The sequence below is a fragment of the Bos javanicus genome, chromosome 10 (assembly GCF_032452875.1).
Source record: "Bos javanicus breed banteng chromosome 10, ARS-OSU_banteng_1.0, whole genome shotgun sequence".
Classification (NCBI taxonomy): Eukaryota; Metazoa; Chordata; class Mammalia; order Artiodactyla; family Bovidae; genus Bos; species Bos javanicus.
The window spans coordinates 8,827,686-8,845,083 of record NC_083877.1 but is presented as its reverse complement, the minus strand read 5'-3'; the positions used below and the strand labels follow the sequence as shown (position 1 = coordinate 8,845,083).

The following is a 17,398-nucleotide window of genomic DNA, read 5'->3' as shown; positions in this document are numbered from 1 at the left end:
GGTGCATGGGTTCAAGGTCAGCATTTTTGCTTCTTGTGCTTTTGGTGTCATACGTAAAGCTCCAAATCCAAAGTCATCAAGATTTACCTACATTTTTCTTTCAAAACTTTTTATAACTTTTGCTTTTTATATTGATCCATTTTGAGTTAATTTTTGTATGTGGTAAGGGGAAGGAGGTAGAAATCATATGCTTTTAACCTCAAAAATCAAGCCAAAGGTAAAATGTCTGAAAATACTAATAAATAAATACACAAATGTGGCAGGCGACACATGAAACAAGACTGCCAAAATGTTAATAAATGTTAAGATAGGGTGATGATGTTAATAAATATTAAGACGGAGTGATGAATATGACTGACCTACATATTTAAAATGACTTTATGTCCGTACATAGACAGTTAAATGGTTTGTTCTCATTTGGTTATTATTACCCTGATAGCCGTCATTTCTTAAAATGTCTCCTTATGTATGTCCTTTTCTATTGCTTTTTTATGTATTTATTTTGCTTTTATATATTTATTTATCTAACTGGTAAAAGTGATCAAATTTTGAACTTGCTGTGTTTCTCTGTACATGTGGGTTTGTAAGGCTAATAAACATTTTCAGTTAATTATGCCTTTAAAATATAATAAGTTATGGCTTTATATTTATTTGTACTTACTTTAATAGCACTTGAAAACTAGCAAAAGAGATCAGTGTTTAGAGAAGTACAGCTATTAGATATATTTTGGTATCTTTCTAATTGAATTTTGCTTTATTCCAGAAAATTTAGAAAATATAGCTAAAGGAAAAACTAGCAGACTTTAAAATAATTTAAAATTGTGCCACTCAGAAATTAATTATAAGCATCTAATTTTTTAAATAAAAGTAATACTTACATATGGGGGGAAAAACCCTGAAACTTTTATTGAGAGGCATAAAATGAAAGCTTATTTACCTTCCATCTGACCACCCCTACCCCACATCACTAGGGCTTTTCTTCTCAGGTAACCACAAATAAAGAGTTGCCCAGGTATCCTTTGTTACTTGTTATTTGAGAATCTTTTGTTGTTTGTTTATATTCATGGCAGCGTAAAATTTATGCCTATTTGGTACTTTTTTTTTTCACTTTGAGATATGTCAGGATGAGGATTTAAAGGTCACATTCTACTATAAATACTGTTAACATTTTGTTATATTTCTTTCCATCTATATTGCTAATGCATGATCATGAAGGACAAAGATGAGCCTTGCTTGTACAACTCAAAATTCCGAACTGGAACATTTTAGTGTTTTAATATTTAGTATGCATTTTATGTGGTGATTTAAATCCAGACTTTAAATCTAACTTTAAAACCTTCTAGATAGTATGACAAAAGATTTTTTAGATTTGTGAACTTAATTCTGTTAGAATATGAAAATTGTATCATTTTTTGAAATACATTTAATCTTCCTTTCAAATGATTAGACAGAAGCTATGCTCTAGTTTGATTTTAAAATTCCTTCCCAGAACATAGTTCTAGAAGTAAGTTATCAAGCCAAGGGGAGAAAGCTGCTTTTAATAGGTATGGAACTGTGAACATTTTTTCCTTCTGTTCCTAAGATAATATGTATATAGGTATATTAGTGTTTTCTTGAACTGCACTTTTCTTTTACATTAAAAGTTTGATTAACGAGAACTAGGGGAGAGTGCACTATTATGATTAATTGAATTTTGATTATCTGAGGGATAATCAGTAGAACTTTGTATTGCTCTGTTCTTTATTGTCAAAAATCTTCCTGATCTCTATCAGTACCTTTTCCTGCTTTAATAAATACTTGTTTCCAGTGCTTGTCTGTGCAAGAACCATATCTAAATTATATATCCCGGTCCCTCACACAAAGAAGATCAGATGTAAAATTAAGTACATGACAAATACTTTTTAAAGATTTTGTTGTTGAAAATAATTTAATCTTTCTTTCTTTGGGATTTGGCATGCAATATTCTGACTCCTTTCCCAACAAACTGAGCTTTTACCGTTATGTTGTTTCAGGTACATGTGTAAAAGTTTGGATCGGTTCAGTTTAGTTCAGTTCAGTCGCTCAGTCACGTCCGACTCTTTGCGACCCCATGAATCGCAGCACACCAGGCCTCCCTGTCCATCACCAACTCCTGGAGTTTACTCAGACTGATGTGCATGGAATTGGTGATGCCATCCAGCCATCTCATCCTCTGTTGTCCCCTTCTCCTCCTGCCCTCAATCCCTCCCAGCATCAGAGTCTTTTCCAATGAGTCAGCTCTTCGCGTGAGGTGGCCAAAGTACTGGAGTTTCAGCTTTAGCATCAGTCCTTCCAATGAACACCCAGGACCGATCTCCTGTAGAATGAACTGGTTGGATCTCCTAAGGGACTCTCAAGAGTCTTCTCCAACACCACAGTTCAAAAGCATCAATTCTTTGGTGCTCAGCTTTCTTCACAGTCCAACTCTCACATCCGTACATGACCACTGGAAAAACCATAGCCTTGAGTAGAGCCATAGACGGCCCCAAATAGTCAATAATATGGTACTGGCCCTAAAACAGACACTTAGATCCATGGAACAAAACAGAAGTCCAGAAATGAACCCACACTCATATGGTCAATTAATCTGTGACAAAGGAGATAAGAATATACAATGCAGAAAAGATAGTCTGTTCAATAAATGTTGTTGGGAAAACTTCTTTTCATGTAGAAGAATGAAACTGGAGCACTTTGTTGCACCATATTCAAAAATAAACTCAAAATGGGTTAGACTTGAATGTAAGATCTTAAATCATAAAACTCCTAGAAGAAAATATAGACAGTCACCTCATTTACTTTGGTCTTAGCAGTATTTTTTTGAATATGTCTCTTCAGCAACGTAGATGGACCAGGAAGGTGTAGATGCTAAGTGAGATAAGTCAAACAGAGAAAATGCCAAATGATTTCACTTACATGTGGAATCTAAAAAACAAAACAAATAGACTCATAGATACAGAGAACAAACTGGTGGTTGCCAGAGGGAAGACAGGTCAGGGAAGACAGACCAAATAAGTGAAAAAGATTAAGAGATACAACTTTATTGGTTACAGATGATGTATAATTATGGTGATGATCACTCCATAATGTATAAAAATATCAAATCAGTATATTATGAACCTGAAACAAATATAGTATTATTAATTATAACTTAATTTAAGTAAATCAAGCAATAAAGAAATGTTATTTTTACATTGTAAATACAATTGCTATAATGGAATGTGTTTTTAATTAAAATTTTAAGAATACTATGCTTTGATAAGTTGATTTGCTTTAGTCAGGTATAAAATTTGAGAGCATAAGGCTCATACATCTATGGCTAAAGTATTTTTCTTCCCTTCCTTTCTCCCTGTCTAGTTACATATGCTTTTTAAAGTATGCTTTATAGTTACATTGTTTCTTTGTTTCTTGTTGTCAGTTGCTAGAGAGAAAGTTAATTCTCTGAAACATTTTTGGTTTATTTATAGATTGGTCAAAGAAAAAATGATGTATGAAAAAGAAGCAAAACAACAAGAAGAAAAGATTGAAAAAATGAAAGCCGAAGATGGTGAAAATTATGCTATTAAAAAACAGGTAAAATTATTATTTAAGATATAATTTTACCTTAAGACTTCAGTCTATAGTTCCTGTCTAATTTCATACTATCTTATAACTTTAAGTACCATCTTTGTGACCATTCATTTATTTACACAGCAGATATTTATTAAACCCCTGCTACTGGCCAAATGCTGTTTTAGGCACTCTTTCAGATGTGGCATTAAAACAAGAAAACAAACAAACCCAGATTCCTGCTTACTTGGCATTCATTCTCGTGCCACTGTCTGTCTCTGAGCCCGATAGAAAACATTCCAGAAGCATGCATTCAACTGATCACCTCTTGCCATGTCCTATCCCTTGTGTGTTCAAGCTAAGAATCTTGGTCTTCCCTCAACCCAGCTCATCGCCTTCAAAGAAGCAGCTATTCTCGCTCTTGTTCCCCCACTCTCAATAAATGGTACCTCCGCTTACTCAGATACCCAAACCAAAAGTTACAGGTCTCTTCTTGATCCCCAAGTCCTCTTTCTTTCTCCCTTGATTTCTTTCTCTTCTGCCACTATCCTAGTCCAGTCCACTATCATTTCTTGCCTGTACTACTGCAGAAGCCTCCTTGTTGATACTCTGTCTCTTGATAACCCTACATTCCTTTCATACTGCAGTAGCCAGGTTGATCTCTTTTGAATGTGTATCATATTACTTATTCCATTACCTAAAATCCAGTGTCTAATGAATTTAGAATAAAATCCAGATGACACTAGGTAAAAGGAGAATATACAAGAGCTTATATAGATAATATCTCATGACTTGTTTTTTCAAATCAGCTTTATGAACTCACAGTGGTTTTTATCATATAAATTTTGTTATATAGAATGGTAATAATGCGTCCTTAGCTCAGTGGTTCAGACAGGAAAACATCTGTCTACAATGTGGGAGATCCGGGTTCGATCCCTGGGTCAGGAAGATCCTCTGGAGAAGGAAATGGCAATCCATTCAAGTACTATTGCCTGGAAAATCCCATGGACAGAGGAGCTTGGTAGGCTACAGTCCATGGGGTCGCAAAGAGTCGGACACGACTGAGCGACTCCACTTCACTTAGCTCAGGCTTAATTAAGCAAAATTAATCCCTTAAAATGGACTTCTCTGTAGGTAGTTGCTTTCTGTGTTGCCAAAGGAATGCAGTGGCACCTGAAATGTCTTCTTTCTTCAGGCTGTCCAAAAAGAGAACTTTCTTATTTTCTTGACTTTCCAGGAGAGCCTGCCTTCCTTTGTGTGTGATACAATAAAGGACATTTTTATGAGGGAGGATTTGTAAACAGGTATGTGGGTATAGTATGTCCCCCAGTATGTTTTTTGTAAACTGCTCTTCATAAGGATTTACATACATAATTTAACTTTTTGATTCTTAAAATTATGTTAAATGTGTTTTGATAGCTTCTTCCATAATTATTCATATCCCCTTTGTACCTCTCTCACTACGGTACTCTATTGTTTTCCCACATCTAGTGAGGAGCATTGTAACATTGTGTATCACATATTTCACCCAGGTTCTGCTTGGATCCCATCCAGCTTGTTTTCCCACTTGTGTAGTTCAGTTTTTTTCCCGCTCAGTGCTTTTTGTCACCAATAGTCTGTTTTAAAATAGTCCTATAGCTAGAACATGAGTTGTAAGTTACATGGAATGGGGAATGTGTTTCCTTTCTAAACGTTTCTGTGTGCTCAGTTGAGTCCAATTCTTTACGACTCTGTGGACCATAGCTCCTCCGTCCATGGAATTTTCCAGGCAAGCTTACTGGAGGGGTTGCCTTTTCCTACTCCAGGGGATCTTCCCAACCCAGGAATCAAACCTGCATCTCTTGCATCTTCTGCATTGGCAGGCGGATTCTGTACCACTGCACCACCTTTCTAAACACAATTCTACAAACAGTGCCACAGATTATCACAGAATCTGTTTTATTTAATTTTTAATATTTGTATATTATCTTTCAATAAAATTACTGCTTGATAGGTAAGAATTAACTCTATTGAATCCTGTGTTCTAATTGTCATTTGATGATATTAGCCACTTACTGGCAATATCATTGATTGCATATGCAGATATAAAAGGGAAAAAGTGAGTGAAAGTTGCTCAGTCGTGTCTGACTCTTTGCAACCCCATGGACAGTCCATGGAATTCTCCAGGCCAGAATACTGGAGTGGGTAGCCTTTCCCTTCCCCGGGGGATCTTCCCAACTCAGGGATCAAACCCAGGTCTCCCACATTGCAGGCAGATAGATTCTTTACCAGCTGAGCCACAAGGGAAGCCCAAGAGTACTGGAGTGGGTAGCCCATCCCTTCTAAGCAGATCTTCCTGAGCCAGGAATTGAACCAGGGTCTCCTGCATTGCAGGCAGATTCTTTACCTGCTGAGCTATCAGGGAAAATATTTGTTCAAAAACCCTTTCTACACTCAGCCATGTTAAGATTCTTTTGTCACAGTGGTCATGGTTTATAACATGATTTCCTAGATTCATAGTCAGCCTAGTACTTAAATTTAAGACTATCATCCCATATCTAATTACAGAACAATAAATTTTTCATGTTTGCTAGTCTCAACCTGCACAATATACAGTTGTCCAGTTTTGTTTCAGAGTCTCACTGAACTTTGTCTTTCCTCTCACTCGGCCTGCGTGCCTTTCTCGGTCCCTTTCCCTAGCGCCTGTGCTGTTTGTGCAGCCATTTGTTTTTCTCGCATGCGAGGGGAGTTGCGCTGCCAGAAGCACTGCTCTGTCCCTACTTGCCTACTGCTTTAAGGCCAGTCGTTGCTTCTTGACATTTGCTGACGCCCCCATAAGAAATAGCAAGAGAGCCAAATGCCAGATTTTGTGGGTTCTCTCCTGTTTTCCCTGTATTTCCTCCTTTTCTGAGCTAAATGCCGTCTGCAATCACTTCTCACTGTCTTGGCTTGACTCTCACTTGGTTCCATTTGCTCTGGCTTTCCTGAATCTTCTGAACCAGCCCTGTTTTATAACATACACATACAGCGCTGTCCCTGTCAAACTTCTTACCTGAAATTGATTACCAAAATTGTTCTCTCCTGGAGTAGGCCTCATTTTGGTTCTTTTAAAGTAAACTAGGCAGAAGTTTCAGGGCCCTAGCAAGCCACAGTACCAAAGAGTCATTCTGCTGTCCTTTGTTCTCTGCTAAAAAGTATAACACAATATTCAGAAGTTAACCGAATACTGATGTTAGCCTTCTTCTGCTTATGATACTCCTCTTTTCCTCCACCTTCCTCATCATACTTAATTTTTACGTGAACATGAGTTTTCATTTTTTGAGATAAATGCCCAGGTAATTTCTGGGTTATGTTAGTACATTTTTTGCTTTAAAAGAAACTACCAAGATCTTTTCTGAGTGGCTGTATTTGTATCATTTTATGTTTCTGTCAGTCATCTTTGATGGTTTGACTTCTCCACATCCTTGCCAGCATTTGGTGTTATCACTATTGTTTTTTAAATTTTGTTTCTTTTTGGCTGTGCCAGGTCTTCATTGCTGCCCCAGACTCCCACTAGCTGCAGTGAGCGGGGCTTCTCTTCCTTGGCGTGTGCAGGCGCTCACTGTGGTGGCTTCTCTTGAGTGGAGCACAGGGCTCTCGGCTTCTGCAGTTGCCGTGTGCAGATTCTAAAGCGCTGCACAGCAGGTGTGCTGCGCGGCCTTAGTTGCCCCGTGGCATGCAAAACCCTCCTGGACCAGGGTCAAACCTGTGTCCCCTGCATTGGCAGGCGGACTCTCAACCACTGGACCACCAGGGCAGTCCTGGTGTTATCACTGGTGTTTTCACCATTTTAATTTTGACATTTACCCATCACATCTACGTGATTAGTGTATAGTGACAGCTGATTTTGCTTTTAATTTGAATTTCCCTAATGACTAATAGTATAGAACTTCTCATTTGCTTATTGCCCATCTGTATATTCTCTTCAGTGAAATGTCTATCCATGATTTCTGCTCATTTTCTAATTAGATATTTTGTTTCTTTCAGTTTTGAGGATTTTTAATATTTTCTAGATAAATGCCTTTGTTGGATATACAGTTTTCAGATATTTTCTTTTAGTCCTTATTTTGTCTTTTTACCCTCTTAATACAATCTTTTATTGACCAACAGTCTTTAACTTTGAGAACGTCTCCTTTACAGCTAATGTACCCTTTTGTGAATCATACTTTTGATGTCAAATCTAAGGCCTCTTTGGCTAGACTTTGGTCATGAAGATTTTCTTATTTTCTAAAAGTTGTGTGGTTTTATTTATCTCTTACATTCATGGCTTCAATTGAGTTTGAGTTAGTTTTTATTTAAGGTATACGTGTGTGTGTGCTTAGTCGCTCAGTCGTGCCCAACTCTTTGTGACTCCATGGAATGTGGTCCACCAGGCTCCTCTGTCCATGGGAATTTTGCAGACAAGAATACTGGGAGTAGACTGCCATGCCCTCCTTCATAGGATCTTCCCAACCCAGGGATCAGACCCAGGTCTCCAGCATTGCAGGCGGATTCTTTATGGTCTGAGCCACCAGGGAAGCCCATGTAAGGTGTAAGGTTTAGTTAAAGATTCATCTTTTTGCCTGAGCAGCATTTGTTGAAAGGGTTATATCCTTCCTCCACGGAAATGCTTTTGTTCCTTTGTCAGAAACCAGGGGGACTTGTTTGTGTGGATCTACTTTCGGGTTCTCTTCTGGTCCATGAATCTGTGTCTAACTCTACCAGTACCACACCATCTTCACACTGGGAAGAGTGAGCCCTCTCACTTGCTTCTTTTTCTCTCAGAATTATTTCTCCTATTCTAATTTTTTTGCCTTTCCGTAAAAATTTTAAAATAATGATCTTCATTAAACCTGGAGATCAACTTGGGGAGAATTAACGTCTTTACTATGTTGAATCTTCCAGTCAGTGAACATGGTAAGTCTCTCCAGTTAATTTAGGTCTCATTTCTTTCTTAGAATTGGGTTGGCCAAAAGGTTTATTTGGGTTTTTCTAAACGAACATTTTGGTCAACCCAATATTTTGTAATTTTCAGCATACAGATCCTATACATGTTTTGTTAGATTTAAACCTAAGTATTTCATTTTTTTTTTTGAGGGTATTATAAATGGTATTGTTTTTAGTTTCACTTACCAATGCTATATTTGTTATTAGATATAAAAGTGCAGTCTTTTGTGTGTTGATCTTAAAACCTGCAACCTTGACTTTGCTGACTTCACGGATTAGTTCTGGGAGTTTTGGGTGGATTCCTTCTGACTTTCTACATAACAATCTTGTCATTTGCAAATAAGGACAGTTTCATTTGGGGCTTCCCAGGTAGCACCAGTGGTAAAAAACCTACCTGCCAATTCATGAGATGTAAGAGACGTGGGTTCAGTCCCTGGGTTGGGAAGATCCCCTGGAGGAGGAAATGGCAACCCACTCCAGTATTCTTGCTTGGAAAATCCCATGGACAGAGGAACTTGGTGGGCTACAGTCCATAGAATCACAAAGAGTTGGACACGACTGAGCGGCTAACACTACACTATGGTTTCACTTCTTTTAAATCTGTATGTCTTTTATTTATTTTTCTTGCCTTGTTGCTCTGGCTGGAGCTTACAGTGCTATGTTTAATAGGAGAGTAAACGTACTTATCTTGTTTTCAGTCTTAAGGGGATAGCATTTAGTTTTTTACCATTATGTAAATGTTAGCTATAGGGGTTTTGTACATGGTCTTTTTCAAGTTGAGAAAGTTCTTTGTTTATAGTTTTGTTCAGTATTTTTGTCATGAATAGGTACTGGGTTTTGTCAAATGCTTCTTCTGTGTCATTTGGTAAGAGCACAGGAGTTTTCTTCTTTGGATTGTTGAAACTGTGAATTACATGGATTAATTTCTAAATATTGAACCAACCTTGATTGTGTTATATAATTCTCTTAATTCTTGGATTTAAATTGCTAGTATTTTATTGAGGATTTTTGCATCTAAGTTTATGGGAAATAATGGTCTGAAGCTTTTTTTATTAAGTTGGGAAGTGTTCCCTCTTTTTTCTTGAAAGATTTGTATAAAATTGGTGTTAAGTGTTTAAATATTTGAAAACATTGTTCAGTGAAAGCATCTAGGCTTAGAAAGCTCTTTTTCAAGAACTTTTTAATTAAAAATTTGATTTATTTAATAATTATAGAACTGTTCAGTTTATCTGTTGAGTTTGGTGGTTTATAGTTTTCAAGGAACTGGTCCGTGTCTTCTAAGTGGTTGAATTTATGAGCATTATGAACATTACTGAGCATTATGAACATTTGTGAGCATTATAAAATTACTTTTAGCATTTTTTTTCTCATTTTGTTGTTTGTGAGATCTGTACTGACATTCTCTTTTGTTACTGATAGTGGCAATTTGTGCCTTTTTACTTAATATTTGTCAGTCTTAACTAGAAGTCTATACCACAAATAAAGCTTTGTTTCATAGCTTTTTTCCCCTCTGTTCTCTTTCTATTTTTCATTTTATTGATTTCTGTTCTTGTGTTTGTTATTTCCTTTCTTCTGCTTCTATAGGTTTATCTTGCTCTTCTTTTTCTAAGTTCCTGAAGTAAAAACTTAGCTGTTTAATTTGAGATCTTTCCTCTTTATGAATCTAAGCATTTAGTGCTCTAAATTTCCCTCTCAGCATTGCTTTATCTGAAAATCCCAGAAATTTTAATATGTTGTGTTTTCATTTATCTATGTATTTCTCTGTTTCCTTAGAGACTTCCTTGTTGTGACCCATTAGTTATTTGGAAGTATGTTGTTTAATTTGTAAATGTTTACAGGTTTTCCTGCTGTCTTTCTGTTACCGTTTTCTAATTTTATTCCATTATAGTCAGACATGTACTGTGTTTTATTTCAGTACTTTTAAATTTGTTGCGGTTTTTGTTCATTTTGTTTGCTCCTTTTGGTCCAGGATGCAGTGGACACCCACTCCAGTCCTCTTGCCTGGAGAATCCCGTGGATGGAGGAGCCTGGTGGGCTGCAGTCCATGAGGTCGTGAAGAGTCAGACACTACTGAGCAGCTTCACTTTCACTTCTCACTTTCATGCATTGGAGAAGGAAATGGCAACCCACTCCAGTGTTCTTGCCTGGAGAATCCCAGGGACGGGGGAGCCTGGTGGGATGCCGTCTATGGGGTCGCACAGAGTTGGACACGACTAAAGCGACTTAGCAGCAGTAGCAGCATAGTGTACTATAGAAAATGTTTCATAGGTGCTTGAAAAGAATTTGTATTTCTGTTTCATAGGTGTAGCGTGTTCTATAAATGTCAATTATATCTTTTGATGGTGTTACTGGGTTCTTTTATATCTTTGCTATTTTTTTTTTTCTCTAGTACTTCTGTCATTTGCTAAAACTGGAGTATTGGAATCCTCAGCTGTATTTGTGGCTTTGTCTCTCCTTTTAGCTTTATTGTGTCTAGTTTCATGTGTTTTGAAGCTCTTTTTTAGTATATACACATTTAGGATCACTGTGTTTTCTTGATGGATTGATCATTTTATCATTATGTAGTATCCCTCTGTGTCCCTCATAATTTTTTACTCTTAAGTCTATTTTATCCAGTATGAATCCAATATGAATATAGTCGCTCCTGTCTTTCTTTTTTTTAATGTTTGCATGGTATATCTTTTTTCTATTCTTTTTTTAACCTATCTCTTTCATTTGAAGTGAGTTTCTTGTAGACCTGTTCTTATCTGGTAAATTTAGACCATTCATGTTTAAGTAATTATTGGTATGTCAGTGCTTAGAGCCCAGATTATTTTTGACTCATAGGATTCTTCTTTCATCCTTAACCGTTCATCAATAACCACAAAACACAAGTCAAATGAACTTTTTCTTTCTGTCTGTCTGTCTGCTTCATGGCATGGTGACTGGGTCCTAAGAGAAGTGTTTCCCAAAGTGATCATTCCAAGAGATCCATGTAGAAGCTACAGGGCTTCTTAAGATGCAGCTTCAGGTCTTCAGTTTCAGAATGCCCCTTCTGCCACATCCTGTTGGTTTCATAGTACCAGACCAAATTCACTGTGGGAGGTGCCTGCTCATGGGCAGGAAAACAAGGAGGTGACGCCATGGGCTCTGTCTCGGCTGCTGACTGCCGGCGCTACGAACGCACATGCTGGAGCTGAAATTGGGCTGTAAATCACAGCCGGTTAACCAGCTGATCACACTCAGAGTTGGCTTTATCGTTTGTAAATTGAGGACACTAGACTGGATGACATCCCAGATGTGGTTATGTCCTTTCTAACTCTATGTTTCTGATTCTTAGATATCTTTTTCCCCAGTTTTATTGAGGTAAAATTAAAATGTATATACTTAAGCTGGGTAGCTTGATGGTTTGATGTACATTTACCTTGTAAAATATCTACCATATTCACGCTACTTAACATATCCATCACCTCACATAGTTACTGTTTTTTTTCTTCATCAAATAGGTTTCTTAACTTGTTTATTATCACATTACCATTTTAGCACCATATAAAAGAAGAGACTTAACCATTGTTCCAGTAATCTCTGAACTACTCTTAGAGCTCAATTTGACAAACTAATAACAGTTACCATTGGTTCCAGAAGCAGCCAGTATCTAACATTAGACTGTCTATAGATTATTATAGGTATAGCCAGCCCTGCATAAATGATCTGGATCATTAAAGGAGCTAGAAACCACTGGCTAGGTTATTTCACACACTCTTCTCTTTGAAAAATTAAAGATCTGCTAATAGGTTTTTCCTTTCCAATGTATGTATGTTTGATTATGACAGAAACTGATAATATTTTAGTTCAGTGGTTTATTCACTGTTACAATGAGTCTTGCTAAGCTTCCCCCAGGATCCTTAGTTAAACTCAGTCTTGTCATAGTCAGCACTAAAATAAACTGACAGTTTATCCAGATATCTTAAACAGAGGCACCATTCATTTGACTACTTCCAAAAAGAACACTTTGAATGGTAATACTTTTTTCATTTATTCACGTGTTTTGAGGGGTGTCTTTACTGTATAGTCATACCTTATATACTGTCTTTTTAAATTATTCCTGACAATTGTAATTCACTGTTGAAATTATATGAAGTATATGATTTGTGGCCTTGATAAAGATGTGGTTTATGGATCCCAAACCATAGTTATCACTGTACTGTGTGAGGTACAGTGAAGCAGTGTTAAGTGTTTATTTTCATGTTTATTCTCCCATATGGATTGGAGGATGAGGCCTTCTCTTTTTCATATTTATATCCCCTGTACCTGACATCCTGCAACTATATAGTAAGCTTATTGTATGAAATGAGGCTGATATATGGGAGAGACTGAGCTTTGGCCCTTCTTAAGTCAAAATCCTATTTGATTAATTGAGGGATATAGAACAGTAATGAATAGAAGGTACTTTGGACAGCATTGTTTAAAGTTCATTTCAGTAACAACACTAAAGCTTGCCAAATAAATTCTGTAAGTATACATTTTGGCTTATCATGTGTTTGACCCAATTCTTTATATTTGTTTCATCTTGTTTAATTCCTATAAACTAGGGGGGTCCATAGGAGAGAAAATATGAATTCCTTACCCAATTAAATGTCCTGTCACTGACTTTTCACATGTATTCAAACTAACCAGACACACAAAAAATTGTTAGTGGCTCAGTCGTGTCCAACTCTTTGCAACCCTATGGACCAGACTCCTCTGTTCATGGAATTCTCCAGGCAAGAATACCGGAGTAGGTTGCCATTTCCTTCTCCAGGGGGTCTTCCCAACTTAGGGTCGCATCCAGGTCCCCTGTATTGTAGACAGATTATTTACAGTCTGAGCCACCAGGGAAGTCCTCAAAAATAGATTAATGGCAATGATTGAATTGCCATGGTATGGTATGAATAGCTATAAAATAAAGTCATGATCCTGTGTTTGGAATTTTCAACATGTGCCTTATTAGCAAAAGAATTACAAGTTCAGCAAGAGATTTCACCTAAGAAAAGAGATGTGGATAGAGAGCATTGTTGTATATTATAATTTTAATTTTTATTTATATTGTGAACAATGGTAAAACTTTTGGGAAAAGGAAGAAGGCAGTGGGATTCATTAAAGTTGCTATTAGAGTATAATAGGATTATGGTTACCATTAAATTATGTCATTTGTTTTTAATGTGAGTTAGATAATAAAGCTTCTAGGTTAAAGATCAAGATTTTGTAGCCATTTAACCAAAGGTATTTGACCAAACATTACTCTTTGGAAATAAATGTTTCATTGATCTCTGTGTCTCTTTCTAAGACTAGTTTAAGGAGATAAAGCTTCATATTTCCTTGGGAAAAAGACTTATTTGAGGTCCAACATCTGATACTAATATATTTACCCTCTTACTGATTGGGTTTCCCATTCATCCATTTGATTTTTTTTCTTCTTTTTATGATTTGATATATTATAGTCCAGCTTCAAATGGTGAATTTTTAAGTCGAGAAATATCCTCCAAAATAAAGATTCCTGTGTTTAATTCTGTAGTGTCTGTCTTTGGGAGAAGTAGAAGTTCAGATTCAGAGGGGTGCCTGGTTGGTAATTTGGATCAAACTGCATGGGGAGAATAATCTCTCCCCTAAAATGAAGCACAGGGATAAGTAATAACTTTTTATGCATGATAAGCATCAGAAATATGAACCTGCTGGTCTTTGCTTTTCATTTTTCCTCACCTCTGTCTTTCAGTTAGAACCTCCTGCAGTGTGCACACGATGTGATCAATAACTCAATAACTTTTTTCATGCAGTAATTATCTCCATGTGATATTATCTGAGCACTGTTTTTCTTTATTACTCAAAAGATGCAGGAGATATTTATATAACCAGCTGATCCCATTTTGGATAACGGTGCTTTGTGACAGCAGGAGAAACAGTTTATTTTAAATAACCTTTTAAAATAAATGCTCTATGAAAAGCTTTCAGAGTTAATTTTTACTTAGCGTGAGAAGGTGATTACCGAAAAGGTTTAGATCGAAAACTTGTACTTTGTATATTTTACAGTTTGATAGTCATTCTTTTGATAGTCATTCTTTTTTAAACACAATTAAAATTAAAATATTGAACCATTTAACATAACCATAATTTTTTTCTGATTCCTCTAAATCATTTTGTATATTTTCAGAGGTGTGAGCTAAATGTGTAAGTTCTGCCATCTCTGCGTGTCTCATAGGTTGTTTCGTTACAGGCCGAGATCCTGCAGGAGTCCCGGATGATGATTCCAGACTGCCAGCGCAGGTTGGAAGCGGCGCACACTGATCTTCTGCAGTTATTAGTAAGTAGTACTTCTCTGTCTTATGTTTCAATGTTTTTTCAGTCTAATACATCAAAGGCCAAAATTTTAACTCTTTGACACTGAAAACTAGTTGGTGACATTTTGTTTACTTGCTCAGTGTATTTTTAAATAATTAATGGAGTTTAAGTCGTGTTTAAGTTATGCCTTCAGTAAAAGTACTGTGTCAGCATATTCACTGTATTCATTTAAACTGAGTTGAAATATATTTGAGTTATCATGGTATTCATAGTACTAATATTGTCCAGCAGTATCTTGAATGATTCGATTTTCACACATAAAGATCTTTTTTAATACATTAAATGTAAGTATTCTGTTTGATGTTTTAAAAGATCCAGATGTTTCAAATGAATTTAGGCTGTTTTACAAAGGATTTGGAATTCTTCCCAATTCAAACCTAAAACGATTTGAGAGAGGAAAGAAAACCCTGTATGGTAATATATAGGCAGTCCTTTCATATTAACTTGGAGCTGGTAACACTCTTTATCATACTTGCTAGTATAAATGTCTTGTGATATAGTAGCAGAATCATTTTAAAAAGGGATTCTAAGAAAAATGAGAAGTTCTTTTTTATATTTTTTAAAAAAGATAAAAGCAGAATACTGTATACAAGCCAGTTATTATTGCTATTTGATGATAGTTTGATTTCTGTCATTTCCTTTATTAACCTTTAGTTTCTAGTTCTTGAGCTAATATTAATTACCAGCTACATAGCTGTCTCCTGTTCATAGTTGTTTCCTATACGTCAAACATAGTGAGGCTTTTTCAGGTTGATCATATGTATATATTCTTGGAAAGAGAATGAGATTTGTTTTCCCACCAAAATAATATCAGGACTAAGTCTGTAGAAAAAACGAAACAGAGAAATACTCACATTTTACTTTACTTTTGAAACAGAACTCGTATTTATCTGTAGAAACCTTTTAAAAGCAGGATAACTCTCTTCAAAGCCAAAATGAAGCTAAGTTTTTAAAATAAAAGAGGTGAAATAATGAAAGCTGGAAATAATTACTCTATTAAAATATTACCCGGAACAGAAGCATCATTTGTATCTCCTGACAATTGAAATGCTTTTTTCTCTCATGAATGTAGTAACCAAGAAAGTAATAAAAACTGCTTAAAAAATTGTATTGTCTTTGGATGATATATTTGTGTGTGAGCATATATTCAGCAATGTCTGTACCCTCGAAGGGCTTATATGTTCTAACAGAGAACAAAGGTGTGTTCAAGTGTAATAGAGAAGTTTAAGAAATTCTTACCTGTAGTCTGAATTAAGCAAATCCTCAGTCATTTTTCCTTTAAAATTTCATATTAAATACACGTACACACACTTTATCTCCTCTTCCCTCTAGCTGTTTGTATATATTCATCTTTTATTGCGTGACCTGAATTGCTGACCATAGCTTTGTTTACTAAAAAATCAAACAAAATTTGCTATACTCTATGCTTATTAACTTACATTATTTCATTTATCTGTTACAATTAAATAATAGTTTTGTGTATGATATACCAAGGAAGAACTCAGTCTTTACATGTCAGAAACTGAAAGCTGTTGTTTCCATGTAGTAGGGTATATAATACTCATCAATAAGAAGACAGTTCACTTTTCTGATTCAAAGACTGTACTTAACTCTAGTGTGACACCTGTAGCCTTCTTTGTCATTGTGAGTAGCTGTAGGATTATTTCGGTCTGAGTGGCATCATGTATGTAATGCATTAGTAAATAATTTTTTTACTGTTAGTGCATTAATAATAACCCCATTTTATTGTGTTAATAAAGTGAGATACAATGTTTTAATTTTTTTCTGAGGTTTTAATTACTTACTGTAAGTGGCTTTAGATGACCATGTTTTTTGCTTATTATATAAGAATATACAATATTGTATATTATGTATAACAATGTATAAAAAATATATATTGTTTTAATTTTTGAGCTGCTTATCTTGATAGTTTGTAATATCTGAGTAATTAGTACTGAAGTTCAAGAAGAATAAACCTAATTTTTATTACATTTAATTTCAGGAGAGTGAAAAAGACTTGGAAGAAGCTGAGGAATATAAGGAGGCACGTTTAGTACTGGATTCAGTGAAGTTAGAAGCCTGAATTTTTCTGTACAGGGTATTTTTTGCAATCCTAGGATCCATTCCACAATTCATTATTTTTGACCACTGCTATGTGTTCAAGTAGTATGAAAATGTGATTCTTTTTATGCAGTGCATATATTTTTCTTTGCCTAATTTAATGTGTCAAATAAATGAGTTCATCTAATAAAATTGCTTCTTTCATACTTTACAGAGTATTTTAATTAACCTTTTAGCATTAAGTCATAGCCATTTTTGACAGAGAATTAAAATCTGTTAGGTTCTATTTAAAGTCTAGATGTTTTGCTGCTTAAGCGTGAATTAAATTAAAAACAGGGTGATTTTTTCTTCTAAGATAAATATCCAAATTTTGAGTATTTTATTCTGAGTAGCATACAACTCCCAGATAAGAAAGTAACAACACGGGACTTCCCTGGCAGTCCAGTGGTTCAGACTCCATGCTTCCAAGGCAAGG

The 17,398-nt window shown here is 35.7% G+C and overlaps 1 protein-coding gene across 1 annotated transcript in view; it reads left to right on the top strand.

Annotated features, from left to right (window-relative positions):
- Window positions 1-17,134, top strand: part of TBCA (tubulin folding cofactor A) — an 81,120-nt gene extending 63,986 nt beyond the window's left edge. Inside the window, exons 2-4 of the mRNA XM_061430030.1 lie at window positions 3,483-3,588; window positions 14,738-14,824; window positions 16,865-17,134. Coding sequence (XP_061286014.1) covers window positions 3,483-3,588; window positions 14,738-14,824; window positions 16,865-16,945 — 274 coding nt within the window. The 3' untranslated portion in view covers window positions 16,946-17,134. The remainder of the gene's footprint in view (window positions 1-3,482; window positions 3,589-14,737; window positions 14,825-16,864) is intronic.
- Window positions 17,135-17,398: the final 264 nt, after the last annotated feature.